This window comes from Kogia breviceps, chromosome 19 (genome assembly GCF_026419965.1).
Source record: "Kogia breviceps isolate mKogBre1 chromosome 19, mKogBre1 haplotype 1, whole genome shotgun sequence".
NCBI lineage: Eukaryota > Metazoa > Chordata > Mammalia > Artiodactyla > Physeteridae > Kogia > Kogia breviceps.
The window spans coordinates 16,257,891-16,279,965 of NC_081328.1; the positions used below are offsets into that span (position 1 = coordinate 16,257,891).

Here is a 22,075-nt window from a genome sequence, read left to right on the forward strand (position 1 = left end):
AATTTGGACTTTTCTAGGATGGATCAAGATAGCTGTTCTAATACATAGACAATATAACCTCTTCTAATATAACCATAACCATGTAATATTGCTTGAATTGAATGAATTTTCTGAGTTAAGTGAACTTCCAAGTTTATCTTTTAAAAATGTGGCCTTTGGGTTTTTGGATAGCACCAGCTTTTAATTTAATGCCAGAGATTTTCTTCTCATCTAATTATATCATTTAATATTTATATTTTTCACATAGAGTGTGCAGAAAAACTCTTTGACCTAGTGGATGGTTTTGCTGAAAGCACCAAACGTAAAGCAGCAGTTTGGCCACTACAAATCATTCTCCTTATCTTGTGTCCAGAAATAATCCAGGATATATCCAAGGATGTGGTTGATGAAAACAACGTGAATAAGGTGAGGAGGGCAAAGTTGTTTCCATCATGTCCAGATGTGAAGCAGTTTTTTGTTTTTGTTTTTTTTAAATTTGGCCACACCGTGCGGCTTGCAGGATCTTAATTCCCCGACCAGGCATCAAATCCAGGCCTGGCAGTGAAAGCACCAAGTCCTAACCACTGGACTGCCAGGGAATTCCCATGAAGCAATTTATTTTACTCAAGGTGTATATTACTTTAAGCTTAGCATTCTGTAAGCATGATATTTCAGGTGACCATTTCTAGTTGCATCATTGTAGGTTTTTTTGTTTCCTGTCCTTAGCAGAAACATACTTGGACATAGATTTAGTTGGAGGAAAAATATAATATCAGTGATAACACTCATTGATTAAAGGTTTAAAATAATCCTGTAGTTGCATTCTTTTACCAGAAAGGACAGTATTAAACATAGTTTTTTAATAAATTTATTTATTTATTTAATTTATTTATTTGGCTGCATTGGGTCTTAGTTCCTGCACATGGGCTTTCTCTAGTTGCGGTGAGCAGGGGCTACTCTTTGTTGCGGTGTGTGGGCTTCTCATTGCGATGGCTTCTCTTGTTGCGGAACACGGGCTCTAGGTGCACGGGTTTCAGTAGTTAAGGCACGCAGGCTCAGTAGTTGTGGTTCGCGGGCTCTAGAGCACAGGCTCAATAGTTGTGGTGCACGGGCTTAGTTGCTCCGTGGCATGTGGGATCTTCCCGAACTGGGGCATGTGTCCCCTGCATCGGCAGGCAGACTCTCAACCACTGCGCCACCAGGGAAGCCCTGTAGTAAGTTTTGAAATCAGGAAGTTTGAGTCTTCCAACTTTGTTCTTCTTTTTCAAGATTGTTTTGGCTTTTTGGCTTCCTTTGAAATATCATATGAATTTTTGGATGGGTTTTTCTATTTCTGCAAAAAACACTGTTGGGGTTTTGATAAGGACTACATTGAATCTGTAGAGTGCTTTGGATAGTATTGTCATCTTAACAGTGTTAAGTTTCCAATCCATGAACGTGGGATGTGCTTCTGTTTATATCTTCTTTGATTTCTTTCAGCACTGTTTTATAGCTTTCATTGTACAAGTCTTTCATCTCTTTGGTTAAGTTAATTCCTAAGTATTTTATTCTTTTTGGTGCTTTCATAAGTGGAATTGTTTTCTTAATTTCCTTTTTAAATTGTTCATTGCTGGTGTATAGAAATGCAGTTGAATTTTGTGTGTTGATTTTGTATCCTACAACTTTGCTGAATTTGTGTATTAGCTCTAACAGACTTTTTGTGTGTTTGTGTGTTATCTTCAAGGTTTTCTACATATAGATCATGTCATCTGAGAACAGAGATAACTTCTTCCTTTCCAGTTTGGATGATTTTTATTTCTTTTTCTTTTCTCATTTCCTTTTCTTTTTCTAATTGTTCTGTGTAGAACTTCCACTAGTATGTTTAATAGAAGTGGCAAAAGCAGGCATCCATATCTTGTTCCTAATATTAGACCAATAGCTTTTAGTTGTTCACCATTAAGTATGATGTTAGCTATGGGTTGTTCATATATAGCTTTTATCATGTTGAGGAAGCTTATTCAGTGTTTCTGTCATGGGAGGGTGTTGAATTTTGCCAAATGCTTTTTCTGCATCAATGGTGATGATTTTTTTCCCTTCATTTTATTTATGTGATGTATTACATTGATTGATTTTGTTGTTGAACCATTCATGTCCTCTAGGAATAAATCCCACTTGGTCATGGTATATAATCCTTTTACTGTATTGCTGGATTTGGTTTGCTAATTCGTGTTGAGGATTCTTTCATAGCTATTCTTAAGGGAAATTTGTCCATAGTTTTCTTGCAATGTTTTTGTCTGGCCTTCATATTAGAGTATTGCTAGCCTCATGGGATGAGTTAGGAAGTGTTCCTTCTCCTTTAATTTTCTGGAAGTGTTTGAGAAGGACCAGTGTTAATTCTTCTTTAAATACTTGATAGAGTGTTCACCAGTGAAGCCGTCTGATCCTGGGCTTTTTCTTTATAGGGAGGTTTTTTATTTTTGATTTCATCTCCTTGCTAGTTATAGTTCTATTTAGATTTTCTGTTTCTTAGTGAGTCAGTTTTGGTAGATTGTGTGTTTCTAGGAATCTGCCCATTTGTCTGGATTATCCTGTTTGTTGGTGTATAATTTTTCATAGTGTGATAATCTTTATTTCTATAAAAACAGTAATGTCTTCATTTTCAATCCTGATCTTTAGTAATTTGAGTCTTTTTTTTTTCTTAATCTAGCTAAAGGTTTGTAAATTTCTTGACCTTTGCAAAGAGCCAACTTTTGATTTTGTTGATTTTTCCCCTGTTTTTCTGTTCTCTATTTCATATTGATTTGAGAACTTTCTTCTTTTTTAATGTAAGAGTTTTCAGCTATAAATTTTCTACTTAGCACCGTTTTCTTTCATTTTTGGTATGTTGTATTTTTACTTTGATTTGTCTCAAGATATTTTCTAAGTTTCTTTGTGATTTTTTTCTTTGACCAAGGGTGTTTAATTTTTACACATTTGTGGATTTTCCAGTTTTCCTTCTGCTGTTGATTTCTAGTTTCATTTCATTGTGATCAGAAAGATTATATATATTATTTTAATCTCTTTAAATTTATTAAGACTTGTGGCCTAACATATGGTCCATCCTGGAAATTGTTGCTTGTGTGTTTGAGAAGAATGTATATTCTGCTGTTGTTGTGTGAGTTTAACTTTTGGCATGTTATATTTGAGAATGTGTGTAAGTATAGATGTATTATTTTCAGTTAGGAGTAAGGCCAAAGGGAGAAATTTGTTAATGAGCTGTAGAGAGGGCTTGAGATCACAAGAATGCATAACTTTCTATGAGGAATGGAATTTAGAGCAATAGAACAGCCTTAGATATATCCTTAGTTAGAAGGCTGAAACTTGAATATAGCCTGGAGTTTTAGATAAAGATGGAACAATTTGAGGTAGACAGTAACCAAGAAAGTATAATATTTAGAAATTAAAGATCATATAAAAAAGAGAATTTGATCAGTTAAATTCAGGGGTGGGAAGTCAACTACATTGTTTGGGAAGGATGTTTTCTCATGTTCCTTTAATAATTCAACAAAGAAAGGGAAGAACAGGTTCCTTTTTTTGGATTCAAGAAACATTTAAATGATGACATCTACTTAAATTATGAAATTTAAAACCACAAATATCAATATCAATTATATATTTCTAGAGTATAATTTTTAGAGGCTAATTTGCTACTTTTTTTAAAGTAAGTCTGAAATCTGAGAAACTTCACATATTATCTAATTGCTGTATTTGAATTTTGTAGAAGTTGTTTCTGGACAGTCTACGAAAAGCACTTGCCGGCCACGGAGGAAGCAGGCAACTGACTGAAAGTGCTGCAATTGCCTGTGTCAAACTGTGTAAAGCAAGTACCTACATCAATTGGGAAGATAACTCTGTCATCTTCTTACTAGTTCAGTCCATGGTGGTTGATCTTAAGGTAACATGCTTATTGTTTCTCTTATACAAACTTAAAAAACGTTAAATGGGGCTTCCCTGGTGGCGCAGTGGTTGAGAGTCCTCCTGCCGATGCAGGGGACATGGGTTCGTGCCCCGGTCCAGGAAGATCCCACATGCTGCAGAGCGGCTGGGCCCGTGAGCCATGGCCGCTGAGCCTGCGCGTCCGGAGCCTGTGCTCCGCAACGGGAGAGGCCACAGCAGTGAGAGGTCCGCATACAGCAAAAAAAAAAAAACAAACAAAAAAAACCCACAAAAAACAAAAACCACGTTAAATGAAGAATAAACTTGTAGTATAAATAGTATACTAGATCACTGTCAAAGATCATTGCAACACAGAAGTTCTGAGTCTTCTTTTATTAAGTTCTTAGGACCTGCTTTTGTTACTGTTCCTCTGGCTACATAAAGTGGTTAGAATATGAAGAAAACACAGAATGAACCCATTTTCTTAAATTAGCATAAATATTCAGACTTGGGTTTAAAATAATGTAGAAATTTGGTCCCGAAAGGAACCATATATGGTATAGTAAGAATTTTGTCAGACTGGTGAACCACAATATTAGTGCTTTGTGTTTTGTCTGGGAACTAAATGTTACTGCCATCTGGGTGGATGATGTGTTATTATTAAATACTAGTAGAAAAAATACTGCATGACTGTTTAAAGGCTTTTGTTTTCTATTGGGATTTTCATAGAACCTGCTTTTTAATCCAAGTAAACCATTCTCAAGAGGCAGTCAGCCTGCAGATGTGGATCTAATGATTGACTGCCTTGTTTCTTGCTTTCGTATAAGCCCTCACAACAACCAACACTTTAAGGTGAGAGCATTGGTTTTGATCCAATTGTGTTTACTGATGCTGTTGATCCTTTTCAATGTGAAAAGAGTAGAAAAATGAATAGATTACACCTTTATCAGTATTGCTCATTATTATATGTTAAAGTTAATTTCAAGACCTTAAAAATTTATTCTATTTTTTAAAAACCTTTCTTTTTGTTGTTTCTTTTGTCCTCATATATATTACTATATATTTTTCTCATAGAAGTAATAATCACTTTTTTTCTTTCCTCTGTAGATCTGCCTGGCTCAGAATTCCCCTTCTACATTTCACTATGTGCTGGTAAATTCACTCCATCGAATCATCACCAATGTAAGTCCAAAAGGTATTGCTAAATTACTTAAAATTTTTTTTCCTTTACTCCTTTTTTATTTCTTTTTAAGAAAGGTGTTTTGGTTTACAAAAGATTTTGAATTTAGATGTATGATATAGGAAGATTTCTCACATGATTCTATCTAATAACTGATATACAATTGTATTTTTCATATTTAATCTTGACCTCAGGGCCCTTATTGAGGAAGGTGGAGTTAATAGGATCCTTTGGAAAGATTAAACTTAAAAGATATTTGGATCAGAAGCCCTTGAGAACAGTGCCACGGAAAATATAATTTAACATTTTCATCCCAAAGCTCTTCACATATTATTTTAATACTCTTAGCCCTTTCCCAGCATTTGATACATTCTGATTTGTTACCTTACTGTTTAAGTTAAAAGTAGCAGTATTTATGTTGTAGCCCATTACGTATATTAAAAAAATGGTGAGACCATATTAGATTGCACTTTTTAGTCTTCCTTAAACAAATGAAACGTTAACACTTAGAGGTGTTTACATGATATAAAAGCGTATCAGACAAAATAAGCAAACTAATTAAAAGGTACTTGTGAAACCTTCGACTCTGATGTGAGTACATCAAGTACAAAGATAGTAACCATATTAGATTTGGACCATGGATTTAAAAAAATTCTGTTCTTCTGATCATATTTTGAAGGTATTCAAGTGTTATTTACCATAGCTCCACTTTTATCCATTTTTAGATATTCACATGTAAGTGTAAATTGTTCAACTTTTTCCTGTTTTCCTCCCTTAAAAAGGACTTTAATCGTTGATAACTTAGGTATATTTGTCCTCTTTATAATCAAATTTCATTTTAAAAGAGTGTCTCTAGTGAGTTAAAAATATCCTCCTCACCTTCATTTGCCTTGGATGTATTGAACTATATCAAATTCTGCCACATTTTTTTTATCCATTCCTGCAGAGGAATAATAACTATTAATAAAACTATGCAGTGACACATTTGGTTTTTCTCAGTGGGGTGCTAGTAGCATTTTTGGTCAGGACAGTCTTTACAATGCAGGACTGCCTTGTGCATTGTAGGACATTTAGCATCCCTGGTCCTCATTTCATTAAATACCTTTTTTGCCATTTCCCTCCTCTCCCATCTCTGCCCCCAGACACTATGAATAACTAAAAATGCCTGAGGGAATGATTCCTTTCTCAGTTGAGGATCAGTTATAGGTAGAAGTAACATTAACTACAGTTTTTTGCAAAAGGGAAAGTTTAATGAATCTGATATTTCAGATAAGGTATGTTTATATTAAAAACTTAGAAAAATTTTTATTTTGCTTTTGCCAGTGTAATGAGCGAAGACATTGTACCCTTGAGGTTTACTTTCAAGGCCATTAATTTAAAAAAGCAGTGATTTTTACCCTTCATGTTTATGTGTAATTCAGAAATAACATATTATTACTTTTTTCTCCTTTGGTTTATAATACTAAAAACATTCTATTTATTAGAGTGTATGGTTTACATAAATGCTTAAAGCTTGTATTTAATAAACCCAAGTGTATACTTTTTTGATACTCTGTGGCTAGTTACTTTAATTGTGAAATATTTTTGTCTACAATTGAATATATAGAGCACTTTCAAGCATGGACTTGGCACTGCTGTAAGTGGCTGAGCTGCTCCTTTGTGGGTTTAAAGCATGCCTGGAGTGGTACTTCATGCATGCCTCAATGTATATGGTCAAGTGGTTGTGCATCCTTCTGTACTCTAATGAGTACTGCATGTGTGAAGGTGGAGTGTGTCTGTATCAGAGGCCACATAAATATGAAATCTGTTTTTATAAAGAAAAACCTATATTGACTAACTTTTAAAATATTAAGTGTTAGTAACCTTTTAATGACTAGCTTGAAAAGGAACATAAATTTGAGTCTATAAAATATCTTTTATAGTTGGACCTTAGATAATGATACTTTATTATAATAGATTGTTTGATAAATTGTTTCTTGTTAGGGTTTTTCTTTCCTTTGGTTTGAGGCTAAGAGATACTGAATCTGAAGTAATTTCTGATTGAAAAGGACTATGTATAAAGTAAATATGCTAATTTATGGAATTGACTATTATAGAATCTCAATGCAGATATTATGGAAATATTCTGTCTTAAAAGCACATAAAATTTTTCTTAGATATTTGGACTCCTAATCTTAAATTTATTTGTAGTATAAGATTTCCTTCTAAATGATTCTTGGTTCAATACACCTCGTAAGTTTTCTTCTTCCTTGCTTTTTCAGCTAGCTCACAGATTTTTAAAAATTACCACATTCTCAAATTAGATAAATGTTTTACTGATGTGGTTTTGGGGGTGTATGTAGAAGCAGTAATGATGTTTGCAGTTTTGTTTTGCTTTGGTGAAACATACTCATATTCAGTTCATAAGTACTGTGTTTAGGTCTAAAAGAGTCCACTGTTTCTTCTTAAGAAATCTGAAAATCCAGTCACTATGTGAATTTGATTATAATTTAAGCTTTTATCAGTTTCTAAAATGGTACGTGTAGTACTGTCACCTTTTTTATTACGGAATGCCATAAGAGATGAATTGTAGTTAAAAGATCTGTGTTATGTGCTTAATCTTTATACGCTTCCTTTAGGTTAGATTAGATATGTTGTTATAATTGGGCAATTAAAGAAATAATATATACATATATGAACCAAATATCTCTCCCATCAGTGGAACATGCTATAGCTGGTATAGTACTTAGTATTGTTTTTTCCTTATGGCAGTTTAGTGTAGTTTACTTATGGATAGTTCACATATTGAGAATGAGATGATCTCATTCTTTTGAGAGGGTTTGGTTGAAGAAACTATTTCCAAGTCATGTGAAATTTATTGAAATAATCTTGAAGAATTGCCACATGGTTTGCTTATATTATGAAAGTATTGCCATTTGTTTGGGAATGAACTTAGAATTTTCAAGGACAAAAAAGAATAAGGCTACCTTAATTGACTAGTTTCAGAAAGGACACATTTAATAACTACTTGGAAAACTAAAATTTTTACCAGCTACATGATGTCTAGGTTTTAGTGCCTATTTTATTTGAAAGTGTATCTTTAAATTTTACTTTAAAATGAATGACTTTATATATTATGAAAAATAGAAATTTTGAAAATGACTAAATCTTAAGTTAAAATCAAGTTATTTAATAGGGTGTACCTGGTACCACGATACAATTTCAACAGCCATCGAAATGACATAGTAGTTTGGATAGGATGTTACATGGGATGCATATGTCTTTAGTTCTGCAGTTTCTGACAAGATATTATAGGGTCAGTAGAGTGAGGAGGACCCTTATCTCCAAGCATTTTGTGATTTTTCAGTCTTTGTTACTTTAAGCTGATTAACACAAGCTGTATAAATTAGTAGATATATGGAAATCAAGGTGTGTTGATTGCTCTGTGCAAGTCAGGTGACCAAATTGACTAACATTTAAGGAATTCATTATATAACAAAACTAATAAAACTTGATCATTTGTTAGGAAATAAATAAAGTAAGAGTTTGAGAGAAAAATAGAAACAATCATACTATCCAAATAAAAGTATTTATTCCCTCATAACTTAGGAGTTTTTTCATAAATGGAGTTCAGTATTGATTATATTTTATAAGTTGGTTTTATAATATACTATCCAGTAAACAGAGTTTGTAATCCAAAATTTGGGGTTTAGGTAATATAACCTGATGCTACTCTAAATATTCTGAGAGTTATGGCTAAAAAAATTAAATGTTGAGAATTTAATTAGCTTAGTTTCAAATTAGAAGGAACTTGGGAATATGATGTGAAGCTATCACATCCCCTTATCTAGTGTTTCAAATTGTTCTTTCAGGTATTTCTTATAGCAGGAGTATTATAAATTGGAAACCTGTATTTTAAGTCATCCAATTCCTTGCATACTCTCTATATGTAGTGAAAATTCATCCAGTCATTTTTGTATTCACTGATAGACAAACTTAATAATTTTAGTGATTTTCATAATTGTCATTTTTCATAATATAGTAATTAATTCATTTAAAAGTAAAAGATGCACTTTCAAGTAAAATAGGCACTAAACACTAGAATCAAAACTAAATAAACAAAAACAAAACAAACATAAAAAACTAAATAAACAGGTTAAACTGTAGAAAAATATTTACATAAAATGATTACTTTAAAAAAATACTTAGCTATGATCATTTGGTCTTTGTGGTGATCATTAGTCTTCTCATGTATTGCGCCATCATTGCATATCAATTTAAGATTATAGGTTTACTAATAGCTTTATCTCATTTACTAATTTCATGTTGTAATTATCATTGTTGTTTGTCTGTAGGCATATAAGTAATGGTTTATCACATATTCCTTCAACACTGTGTTGAACCACTAATCTCTTTTAAAACTGATAATAGCATTCTTGCCTTGGGAAAATATATACTATATATGCATATGTTTTTGAAATGTATAAAACATTAAACTTATAAAAAAGAAAAAGATTGCCTACAGAATTAGCCCTCTAAAAACTTTGTTTTTCAGATTCACTAGATTATCAGTGAGAAAAGACAGTCTCAAATGCTCATGCTTATGTAGTGAGCGATTTGTTTCATGTTCATTATGATATTTTAAAATAGATGTATGGTTTGGCGTTTGAATTAAAGACATTACTTGAAGACTTTGGAAATCAGTGTGTGTTTGCATGGTCTTAGGAAATTTCTCACAAAGTGATAAACCATAAAACTACAGTGATTACCAGAGCATATAACTCATGCAAATTTGGACTTTTCCTTTCTTACGGTCTCTGTTTTTCTCCAGTCTGCATTGGATTGGTGGCCTAAGATCGATGCCGTATATTGTCACTCAGTTGAACTTCGAAATATGTTTGGTGAAACACTTCATAAAGCAGTCCAGGGTTGTGGAGCGCACCCAGCAATACGAATGGCACCGGTAAGATTAATCATGAATTTTGAATTCCACCTTTTGCAGTTGCATTTTCAGTGTCTTTATCCCATTCTTGCTGTTTTGATTTTTTTAGAAAATCAAAGGAGACCTTTTTTTTCAGTAAGTATTGTGGTATGTTGAATACTGCAATATTGTTGCAATACTAGTTAATGATGTATGTTTCCACTATTTCAGTGAGTTTAACTTTTCTTAGAGATATTTTCTAACAAAATGCTGTTAAAATCTTAATGAATGTCACTTTTTCTTTTTTTAGTTTCTTTTTCCTTTAATTTTTCCTTGTGAACCAAAATATTTTGATTAGCTCCTCATCTTTTGGGGGTGAGTAAGGGAAGCTGACTCCTGGGTTAGAGTGAATGTTCCTCCTAATGTACCGTTTTGCCCATTGGAGGCTGAATATTGCACACAGGAAATTACAGATAAAATTTAAAGTTTATATTTAAAATAAAAATATTTCATATTTCATTAAACATGCTTTGAACATTTAAAATGATAGGCACTTTGATATTAAAGTTTGACTCTGTCTAAACTTAATAAAAGTAGATACTTTCAAATAAGCATTCTCACAGATTAATACTCTTAATTTGGAAACTCATATAGAACCAATTTTAAAAGACAATTAGAAGATGGTAGAAGTCATTTCTTGGTATTCATGTATAGCAGGAGTATTATACATGGCAGCTCTTGACATTGATTGGTAGTGCTTTGTCTTCTGCTTCTTATTTTCTGTTCTTTTTGGCTGCTGTCGCTCACATGATCAGATGCCAACCAGTGACTGTTTCGCATGGCAGTGGGCTTCTGTGGCTGTATGTATGACCATTGTAACTACCTCAGAAAAGTCCCTGGTTTCTTTGACTTTTCTGTGTATAGTTACCATTATAGTCACATCATGTCATTTCACATGAAAATGTGGCATGTTGTCACCTATTGGTTTTAATAGTAAATTAGCCACTTCACACTTAAAAGATAATTGAAACAGCTTTCTTCCTGGCATACGTCTCTTTCTCCAAGTTCCCTCAGTCAGTAAAATATTTTGGTTTTATATAGTTCTAGTTCACTCTGATCCAGTTGTCAGCCATTGTCTCTGAGGATTGTTTATCTTAGATGTTCAAATAGAGAAGTTTGCTACACCACATATTTTGGGATAATTTAGCTCCAAAAACTATAGCCAAAAGAGCATGGCAGTCATATTTTATTAAATAAAATGCAAAGTTATCTTTAGTTTTTGTAATGCCACGTACTTAATTTAAAAAAAAATGAAAATTTCAATCCAAGTATAAATTAATTTGAGATAAACATAAATAATAGCTACTTAAATGTTATTAACTTGACATTCATTTTTAAAAAGTTTTAGAAAATGACTTAAAATAAACTTAAAAAATTATTTACTGACCTATTTATTCATTCCAAATATCCTCTGGGAAGTTACTTTGACTTTTAAATTTAATTTAATTTAATTTATTTATTGGCTGTGTTGGGTCTTCGTTGCTGCACATGGGCTTTCTCTAGTTGTGGAGAGCGGGGGCTACTCTTTGTTGGGGGTGCGTGGGCTTCTCATTGCGGTGGCTTCTCTTGTGGAGCACGGGCTCTAGGTGCACGGGCTTCAGTAGTTGTGGCAGGTGGGCTCAGTAGTTGTGGCTTGTGGGCTCAGTAGTTGTGGCTTGTGGGCTCTAGAGTGCAGGCTCAGAGTAGTTGTGGCACATGGGCTTAGTTGCTCTGCAGCATGTGGGATCTTCCGTACCAGGGCTCGAACCCGTGTCCCCTGCATTGGCATGTGGATTCTTAACCACTGCATCACCAAGGAAGTCCCAGAGCTTTGACTTTTGTTTTAAGTTTTCTGCCTCTTTCAGTAGAAAATTAATGGCCACCAGTAACAGGAATTGGTGAAAAGTTGATATTCATTTCCAATTTGACTTCAGTATCTAGTTTACCAGCTGTCTATAAGAAAAGTGAAAGAAAATGAAACTAAATTATTTTTTTGAACAAAAACAAAACTTTCTTGGTAGTCTGAACATGTTCCCTGCATTTAGAAGTTATTTTACTTCTTAGCCCTAGTTATTAGCTGATTCTAGGAGCTACATACTATACACACTATTTATGATAAGTATTTCATAAAAGCCATAACTAGACTTACTTTGGTCCCAGGACACCTGTGATAAGAATTTAGTTTTTATTTCTAATTATTCTCTGAAAGTATCAGTATATATATAGTTTTCAAAAATCTTTCTCAAGCTATTTATATCTGTGTATTTATATGTATACACGTGTGTGAAATTTTCTTTTAAGGCATATTTTTAAAAAAATAAATTTATTTATTTATGGCTGCATTGGGTCTTCATTGCTGCGTGCAGGCTTTCTCTAGTTGTGGCGTGCGGGCTTCTCTTTGCGGTGGCTTCTCCTGTTGTGGAGCACAGGCTCTAAGCGCGTGGGCTCAGTCGTTGTGGCTCACGGGCTTAGTTGCTCCGCGGCATGTGGGCCTGGACTAGGGATTGAACCCGTGTCCCCTGCATTGGCAGGCGGATTTTTTTTTAAATTAATTTATGTATTTATTTATTTTTGGCTGTGTTGGGTCTTCATTGCTGTGTGCGGGCTTTCTCTAGTTGCGGTGAGCGGGGGCTACTCTTCGTTGCAGTGGGTTTGCTTCTCATTGCGGTGGCTTCTCTTGTTGCAGAGCACGGGCTCTAGGCACGCAGGCTTCAGTAGTTGTGGCACGTGGGCTCAGGAGTTGTGGCTTGAGGGCTCTAGAACTCAGGCTCAGTAGTTGTGGTGTATGGGCTTAGTTGTTCCACGGCATGTGGGATCTTCCCGGGCCAGGGCTCGAACCTATGTCCCCTGCATTGGCAGGCAGATTCTTAACCACTGTGCCACCAGGGAAGTCCAGCAGGCGGATTCTTAACCACTGTGCCACCAGGGAAGTCTGTGAAATTTTATATGTATGTGTATTTGTACATAATGGCCAAGGGACAGCTTCCTGGCTGATACTCTTTTTTTTTTTTTAAACTTCTTATTTTATATGGGAGTATAGCTGATTGATGATGTTGTGATAGTTTCAGGTGTACAACAAAGCAGCTCAGCCATACATATACATGTATCCATTCTCCCCCAAACTCCCCTCCCATCCAGGCTCTAGCTGATACTCTTATCAGGGGAAATAATCATCAAATCTACTATGAAATAATTGTTTAGGATAAGAAAATGCTTCAATTTGGATGATCCTTAAGGTGAATCTTACCTGTCTTAAGCCTGGTGAGTGAGCAGTCTGACAACAAATACAGGAGGTATCGAATTTGCACTAGCTGCCAAGCACATTGTTAATGCCAGGGAAGCATGATGAGCTAAACAGTCACAGAGATACCAGTCTTGTAGGTTTTGCTTGAAAACTTCTAATGAAGAGCCAACTAAAGTGCCCATAAAGTCTGGAAACAGTCAAGTATACATAATGAATGGTTTAGAGATACTTTACATCAGGGTTTCCCAACTTCGGCACTACTGACATTTTGGCATGGTTAATTCTTTGTTGTAGGGGACTGTCTTGTGCATTGTGGGATGTTTAACAGCATCTTTAGCGTCTACTGACACCAGTAGCATCCCTTGCCCCCCAGCCAGTCATGATAAACAAAATGTCTACAGACATATTTCAGATATTCCCTGGGGAACAAAATTGCCCCCAGTTGAGAACCACTGTATGACATGATATGTTCAAGTGGGTTGTCCTTATTTGCATTGCCTCAGATAATTTGTGGCTCTGATAAGCCTTAGCTTTCAGTTTGCTGCAGAAGTAATCAAGGAGTTCATTGTGTCAAGTTAAAATAATTAGTGTTACTAGGCTTTACAACTACTCTGTATTTTGGATATGGATAAATTTCTTTCTGTAAAGAGCCAAGTATTTAAAAATTTTTCTCCAACCAAGATCAACTCATGTCCCTATGACTCCCAGCTATCATGATCCTCTCTCTTTTTCTGGAGCTCTATAGAACCCTTCTGATTCTTCCATAAGACAGCACTGCAGGGGGGTGGGATTAATTGGGAGGTTGGGATTGACATATATACACTTTCGATACTATGTATAAAATAGATAACTAATGAGAACCTACTGTAGAGCACAGGGAACTCTACTCAGTGCTCTGTGGTGACCTAAATTAGAAGGAACTCCAAAAAAGAGGGGATATATGTATATGTATAGCATGTATATGTATAGCTGATTCACTTTGCTGTGCAGTATAAACTAACAGTATTGTAAAGCAACTATACTCCAATTTGAAAAAAAAGTGGCACAGGAGATCAAATAAAGAAAACAAGATCCATACACATGCACACAAAGACAGCACTGCACATATTTGAATAAAGTTATACTGTACTGCTAAGGGTTCTTCAAAAGTGTGTGTAGGTATGAACTTTGTTTCCTCTGTTTTTACAGCTAAGGAAACTGAGGCACAAGTACTGTTAAATGAATGACATATCATCACATGGTTAGTAAATAGTCAACATTCAGTCCAGTGTCTTTCCAGTTCTTCATCTGTCTTCCCCTACCCTTGTTTTAGCTTGATGAAAGCAGGAGCCTTGTCTGGCATGTCCAGCACCCAGTTCCTGTTTCCTAGAACAGTATCTGGCACGTCATAGGCATCTAGTACATATTTGTTGAATTTCTTACTTGACCTGCTTTCAAAACCCTCCTCCATCTGGTATGCTTCTCTTCTGGAAAGAATCTTCATTGCTTTTTTTCAATGAAAATGACATATTAAGGTCTGAGTTTAGTGTTCTAGATGTGGAATAATAATTGATGAAAACTGTTAACCTGCTGTGTCTGCATATGATGTTTCTACTAATACAGTCAAAGATTGTATTATTTTAGATTAAACTTTTAATCATTTAAACTCTTTAGCCTTTTTCATATGAACATAGCTTCTCCATTTTGTACTTTTGTAGTATTTTTAAAAATTTGAGATATTTATCTAAGCACTAATCATTTATGTTTTAAAAATAAGATAGCCTGGGGCTTCCCTGGTGGCGCAGTGGTTGAGAATCCGCCTGCCGATGCAGGAGACACGGGTTCGTGCCCTGGTCCGGGAGGATCCCACATGTCGCGGAGCGGCTGGGCCCGTGAGCCATGGCCGCTGAGCCTGCGCGTCCGGAGCCTGTGCTCCTCAACGGGAGAGGCCACACAGTGAGAGGCCCGCATACCGCAAAAAAAAAAAAAAAAAAAATAAGATAGCCTGTTAATAATATGTGTAAATTCTTCACGAAAATTTTCCTTCTTAAAGGGGATCCTGGCTTAGCACATGCTTCTTACATGCCTATAATTCAGTCATGGCCTTAATTAACTTAACAGATGGTTTCAGCCCTTCATAAACACCTGAGTACTCTGATTCATGAATTTTTTCCTGGGCATGACTGCCTCTCCTCTTTGGACAATGTGCATATACCAGGTTGGATTCCTACTATTATTTGCAATGTGGAAGATTAATTAATAAATTAATGGATGGTTTATTTTTCTTACATTTCTAGCCAAGAAATATCTTTCTTCTTTAGCATGTTATGTTTGACTTTATGTAACCCACTAATGGTCACTAATTAAAAGGTATTTGAATTGAAAAATTTATTTAAATTTTTCAAGTCTTTTCTCCTGGTTTTATTGAGATATAATTGACCCACAGCACTATATGAGTTTCCCCTGGTTTTATTGAGATATAATTGACCCACAGCAGTATGAGTTTAAGATGTACTGCATAATAACTTAAGTTTCATATACTGTGAAATGATTACCACAATATGTTAGGTTAACATCCATCATTTCATGTATATACGAAAAAAAAAGAAAAAAAGGTTTTTTCCTTGTGATGGGAACTCAGGATCTACTTTCTTAACAACTTTCCATACAGCAGTGTTAACTATAGTCATCATGTTGTACATCCCCAGTACTTAGTTACCTTATAACTGAAAGTTTGTATCTTTTGACCATTTTCATCCAATTCTCCCAACCTCTACTCCCTGTGTCTGGTAACCAGAAATCTGAGCTCTTTTTCTATGAGTTTGTTTTTTGTTTTGTTTTGTTTTTAAGATACCACATATAAGTGAGATCATACAGTATTTGTCTTTCTCTCTCTGACTCATTTCACTTAGTATAATGCCCTCCAAGTCCACTCATGTTGTCCAAATGGCAGGATTTCCTTCTTTTTTATGGTTGAATAATAATCCACTCTGTGTGTGTGTGTGTGTGTGTGTGTGTGTACACCACAGTTTCATGACACTTGTTTCCATGTGTTGGCTATTGTAAGTAATGCTGCAGTGAACATAGGGATGCAGATATATCTTTGACATAGTGTTTTCATTTTCTTTGGACAAATACCCAAAAGTAGAATTGCTGGATCTTATGGTAATTCTATTGTTAATTTTTTGAGGAACCACCATACTGTTTTCCCTAGTGGCTGTACCAGTTAAATCCCACCAGTAGTGCACAAGGGTTCCCTTTTCTCCACATCTTCACCAGCATTTGTTACCTTTTGTCTTTTTGATGATAGTCATTGTCACAGGTGTGAGGTGATAGCTCATTGTGGCTTTATTTTCATTTCCCTGATGGTTAGTGATTTGAGTACCTTTTCATGTGTCTGTTGGCTGTTTGTATGTCTTCTTTGGAAAAATGTTTATTCGTGTCCTTTGCCCCTTTTAAAATTGGATTATTTGGTTTTTGCTCTTGAGATACGTGAATTCTTTACGTATCTTGGATATTAACCACTTATCAATTTATGATTTGCAAATTTTTTCCATTCCCTAGGTTGTCTTTTCATTTTGTTAATCATTTCTTTTCCTGTGCAGAAGCTTTTTAGTTTGAAAAACAACACCCCACTTGTTATTTTGTTGTTTGTGCTTTAGGTGTCATATACAAAAAAATCATTGCCGAGACTCATGTCAATGAGTTTTTTTTTTCTGTTTTCTTCTGGAAGTTTTATGGTTTCCAGTCTTACATTTAAGTCTCTAGTCTATTTCAAGTTAATAATTGTGAATGGTGTAGAATTTATCAAGTTTTACATTTTGTATTAGGTAGCCATGCCTGGAACAAAATTTGTGTGCTCCTATCTGAGATTGATATGATATAATCAAACTGTTATTTACTTTTTGGAAATGGTTAATAAATAGATAATTTTTATATCTGCTAATTGTTCTCTGCTCCGTTTTCCTGTGCAATGGCTGCATCATGGAAGAAAAGTTACACTTAGTGACATTTTAATAAATAAATTTGTTTAACAAAAGTTTTACCTTGATCTACGGTGTTAACTTCGACTTAGAAAGAAAATAAGTTTAATGGGAGCAAACAGTAAAAACAGCATTTATTAAATATATTTGGTAAGATGTTTGTTGTGGGATTATAAATATAAAAGCAACTTGTATTTGTAAGTTTTGCTATTTATTTTCTGTAGTGACATTCCTGTAGTACATTAGATAGTTTTTCTTCTACACTGAGGACAAAACCTTCAGTGTTCTTGGGCATAATAACAAATGCATTTCTCACATATAAACATTGACAGTAATTGCTGTATGTTATCGATATGCATCTCTACTTTTTACCTTTGAAGTTCAGCCTTTTACAAGGACATTTTTATTATGAGTCCATAGATGCTGGATATTCTCCTATCTGTGTATTTGCATATAAAAACATACATGTCAAAAGCATACATTTTTGTTTCCTTTTAAAGGAAAAGGGGAAATTTTTGTAAGAATGGATAGAAAGGTGGTATTGGATCCAGAATATAATTTTTGGATTTCCAGTTGAGTAACATCCATAATTATAGTATTAACACAGCATCTACCATACTATCTCTGTCATTGAAACACATTTTCCATGATTTAATTTTTCTCAAAGAATTCTTTCTCTGTTTTATCAGTGTTCTTCAGGCAAAATACATGCATTCTGTAACTTGAGAGAGATGGAATACCATTAAAGGAAAAAAAAAATCTTACAGTTAAACTGTTAAATACAGAGATTGCCTGTGTAGCATATTTCATCAATTCTAAGAAGTACCTATTTAACATTTCTGAAATTGGGGTTCATCTTATTTGTATGATGTCTTACAATTGACAGTGAGTTTTCATTCCTTGTGGTACATAAAATGATGATGCATCTTACAGTTGATAACGTCATTGATTCTATGAAATATTTGTGTATACCTGTATGAGATGTTTCGTTAAAGGAGTTGCTCACTGTATGTATCTGTGAGAACTATAGAATAAATATTTTATCTCTAATATTTTCACATTTGGAAAATTGTTTTTAACATAGGAGTCAACCTTATATTAAAACTTTTAGTATCTTAGCAGATTTTCACTTAAACTTTATTAGATAATATAAGAATAATATCTTGCAAAAATAATTTTTATTTGCTTTTCAAGCTTAATTATATTAATCTTATACTTTCTATTGAACGTTTCTACTAATACTACACATTTGGTGGTGTAAAATATGTCCCTTTATTTTTCAAAGCTTTTTAAAAATAGATTTACTTGAAAAAGTTGAATAGCTATTATCCTGATTCTGATGTCTGATTCTTACAAGGTGAATGTCATGTTTTTGTTTTTAGAGTCTTACATTTAAAGAAAAAGTAACAAGCCTTAAATTTAAAGAAAAACCTACAGACCTGGAGACAAGAAGCTATAAGTATCTTCTCTTGTCCATGGTGAAACTAATTCATGCAGATCCAAAGCTCTTGCTTTGTGTAAGTATTTTTTATAAAATGCCTTGAAATTATTATACTAACTTAGTTTGGCTTAGCTGAAAAGCTAAAACCTTGAAGGTGATTGTTAGCTGAAGAACACTTACTGACCTTCCTGATCATACATGAAACCTAAGAGATCCCTAAGAAAACGAACTTACAGAGAATACTAATATAATTAGATCAGATTTCTTAACCTTTTGTCTTAATTTTTCTTATCATTAAACTAACATACTTTGGTGAGATCTTCTGTCCATACCCGGCTACCAGATTATATATTATACAGGCATAATCCTGGGATGGGGTTTAGATGTAATGAAGTAACCATGAATTGAGTGCTTCCTATATCTACACAGTTGGTTTTTTAAGTCTCCAATTGCTATTGCCAAAAAATTGAGTTTTTCCATCTCCCTTTCTTCCTGTCATCAGCCTTTCAGTATCACTGGCTTTGCCTGTGTATACTGTATTGGGAGGAAAAGGAGTTAAAAATGGGTATGGTTAGGGCTCAATTATTGTGGTTACTCTGCTCTTAACAGCCTCAGATGGTATTAGATTGCTGAAAGTGTCACTGTAGTACACAAGATAATTAGGAACTAACAGGTGAAAATGAGTGACAGTTATAACGTGAAAGGATGAAAAACATGGGTTCTGGAGACATATTAGCTATGTGATTTGGGTGACTTAACCTCTCTGTGTTTAGTTTTCTTATCTGAAATATTGTGATGATAATAATAGTTCCTACCTTAGCTTGTTAAGCAGACTGAGATAGTACATGTCATGCTTTTAGGAACAATGCAAAATAAATGCGTAATGAGCACTAAATAAATGTTATGTATTATTACTATTAATAAAATACAGTTAACATTAACACTAATATTATTAATGCCCCAAACATAACAGAAATATATTGTGAAGCTCATAGGATAACATATTTAACCCTGTGGAATTTCTTCAGTCCTTGGAGAGCAACATACAGAACGATTTCCTATTGCTTTGTTCAGCAACAGGCTTTTTAAGTGCTAAAGGGTACTTTTAATTTTGATGGTATATTTTTCAAATTACTATACTATAGGAGTTCATAACTTGATGTCCATAGTTTCAAGAGTTCTTTGAGTCCTCTGAATTTAAAAAAGTATTTATGTAAATATTTTTTCTGGAGAGAAAAGAGATGAGAGAGAAACAATTCCCAAAAGGATTAGTGACCCCCCCAAAAAAGGCCTATGTTGTTTTGAACTCTTTGAAAAGCCCATCCAAATTTGGGAGTCTAATAGAATAAATTGTTAGAACTTTGGTGTGGAAAAAGTCCTAAAATCTATCATTGAGACTTTATAAAAGGAATGAAATAACTTTTCCCCCTCATTTCTTTGTTATGTAGCCCAGGTTACTTGGGGTGGTGTTTCATCATGCATGTCGTATATTAGCACCACTCTGTTTGCATAGCTATAGTTCAGAATCAGAGAATACATCAAAGTCACCAGTGCCTTCTGTGTTAAATACTTTATTGTCAAGGAACAAGAATTTAAGCAAAAAGTGCTGTTTTCCACGTTTAAAATTTAGCAAGCAGAAAAGGATCATTTAAAATACAAGTTATTTTCTTTGCTGCCATCTAGTGGTTAAACAACTTTGCTCAGAGTAATCCAAGGTAAGTTACAATAGTGAAAGATTCATTGTAAATATTTGATTATTTTATATTTTACCTATAAAAATCTAAATCTCAGTAAATAGAATAAATATAAGAATAACTATTAACTGATTTCAGTCATGGTTTTTTAAAGTAATGTGATTTTATTCTCTCCTATCTCTACCTCTCTATTCCTAATTCATACTACTCTCAATTTTTCAAGCCTCCTCATTGCTCAGCTTGCATCATCTCTTGCTTTCTTTTAATCATTTCTCTGCACTAAAGTTACGGTGATATCTTCAAAAAGCGAATCTTAAGCTTTCTGCCCAGCTTAAAACCTTTTAGTTGAGGTTGCTTTGGGAAAAAAGCAAACTCCAAATAGACCTATATGGTTTTGCAGCATTTGACTCCCACCTACCACCTCTGCAACATCTAGCATTATATTTGTCTTCTTTACTCTAGTCATGATGGCCTTCACTCCCTCTTACTACATTCCTTCATCCCTATCCGTGCACTTGCAGTTCCTCTGCCTACAGTATGCTTCCCTACCCTCTAGACATAGTAATTCCTAATTCTGAACTGTTATCACTGCCCTAAGGAAGCATTCCTGCCTAGACCACATTTCCCTGTTACAGGTGCTCATAGCAGCATGTAACTTCATAGTTCTTTCTCATTTGCAATTTAAACTTGTTGATCTAATTATTTTATTGATGTTTGTCTTTCCTACCAGACTACATGCTCCAAGAGGGTAGGAAACATGTCTTTTTTACTTGTTGTGTCTTTGGTGTTCAGTAAATGTTATTGGGTTATTAATGAATGAATACAAATGTCAGAAAAATAGGCAAACAGTTTTTGAATTATAGATACATTGGGGTGAGGGCTTACCTTAATTGTTGTAATGGGAAAGAGTATGTAGTTAACAAAATAAAATATGGGCACTAATTGAATTGGCCTCACTTAAATGAACCGTATATGCTTGAAGTATAAATAGATTCTTCCAAGTTACAGGAAGCATTTTAGTCTCTTTAAATAGGTAGATATTCACATTTATATACCGCTTTGTTTTGTATACAATGTCTTTCCACAATGAAAAAGCCTGAAGTATGGGTATCTGGAGGTGTGGATTCTAGTAGCCCTGTGTGGATTTGGGTAGGTCCTTATACTGGAAAAGAGTGCTACACAGGATAATCGTGTAGTCCTCATCAAGCATGCACATTCTTTGCCTTTCATCACCGCAATTTTAAGATCCCAAACCAGAAGTTCCAAAGCAGAGGTATATTATTTAGCCAATGTAGTGTTGCTGAAAAAATGTAGTGTTACTTGTAATGGAAGTGTTACTTCCATTATTGATGTAATTTCTTAACTGAAAAGCTAATACTTAGTTTTTGTTTTCTTTTAATTAGGATTTTCTCTGGATACTGTTCACATTAATGAACAAGTATAGATGTAGATTAAGAGAATTCTTAACAAAAGCAGTTTTGATTTTTTTTTAAAATCCCACAATTATTATTTTTGAGGTAAAATTCACATACCGTGAAGTTTTTACCTGTTTAAAGTGTACAATTCACTGGTTTTGGTACATTTACAAGGTTGTGTAGCCATCACCACTATCTAGGTCTAGAACATCTAGAACATTTTCATCACCTCAAAAGTAAACCTAGAACCCATTAGCAGTCAGTCTCCATTCCCTCCACCCTTCAGCCTCTGTCCAGTGATTTTTTTTTAATTGAAATTTGCTTTTT

General features: G+C 34.3%; 1 protein-coding gene across 13 annotated transcripts in view; it reads left to right on the forward strand.

The window, feature by feature from the left end:
- NF1 (neurofibromin 1) overlaps window positions 1-22,075 on the forward strand; it is a 245,207-nt gene that overhangs the window by 67,434 nt on the left and 155,698 nt on the right. For 7 of the 13 annotated variants that reach the window (XM_059047827.2, XM_067021113.1, XM_067021112.1 and 4 more), the window contains 7 exons: window positions 248-405; window positions 3,719-3,892; window positions 4,603-4,725; window positions 4,981-5,055; window positions 6,660-6,689; window positions 9,864-9,995; window positions 18,581-18,715. In XM_059047827.2, coding sequence (XP_058903810.1) covers window positions 248-405; window positions 3,719-3,892; window positions 4,603-4,725; window positions 4,981-5,055; window positions 6,660-6,689; window positions 9,864-9,995; window positions 18,581-18,715 — 827 coding nt within the window. The remainder of the gene's footprint in view (window positions 1-247; window positions 406-3,718; window positions 3,893-4,602; window positions 4,726-4,980; window positions 5,056-6,659; window positions 6,690-9,863; window positions 9,996-18,580; window positions 18,716-22,075) is intronic. The other 6 variants (XM_059047829.2, XM_059047832.2, XM_067021108.1 and 3 more) reach the window with 1 other exon arrangement.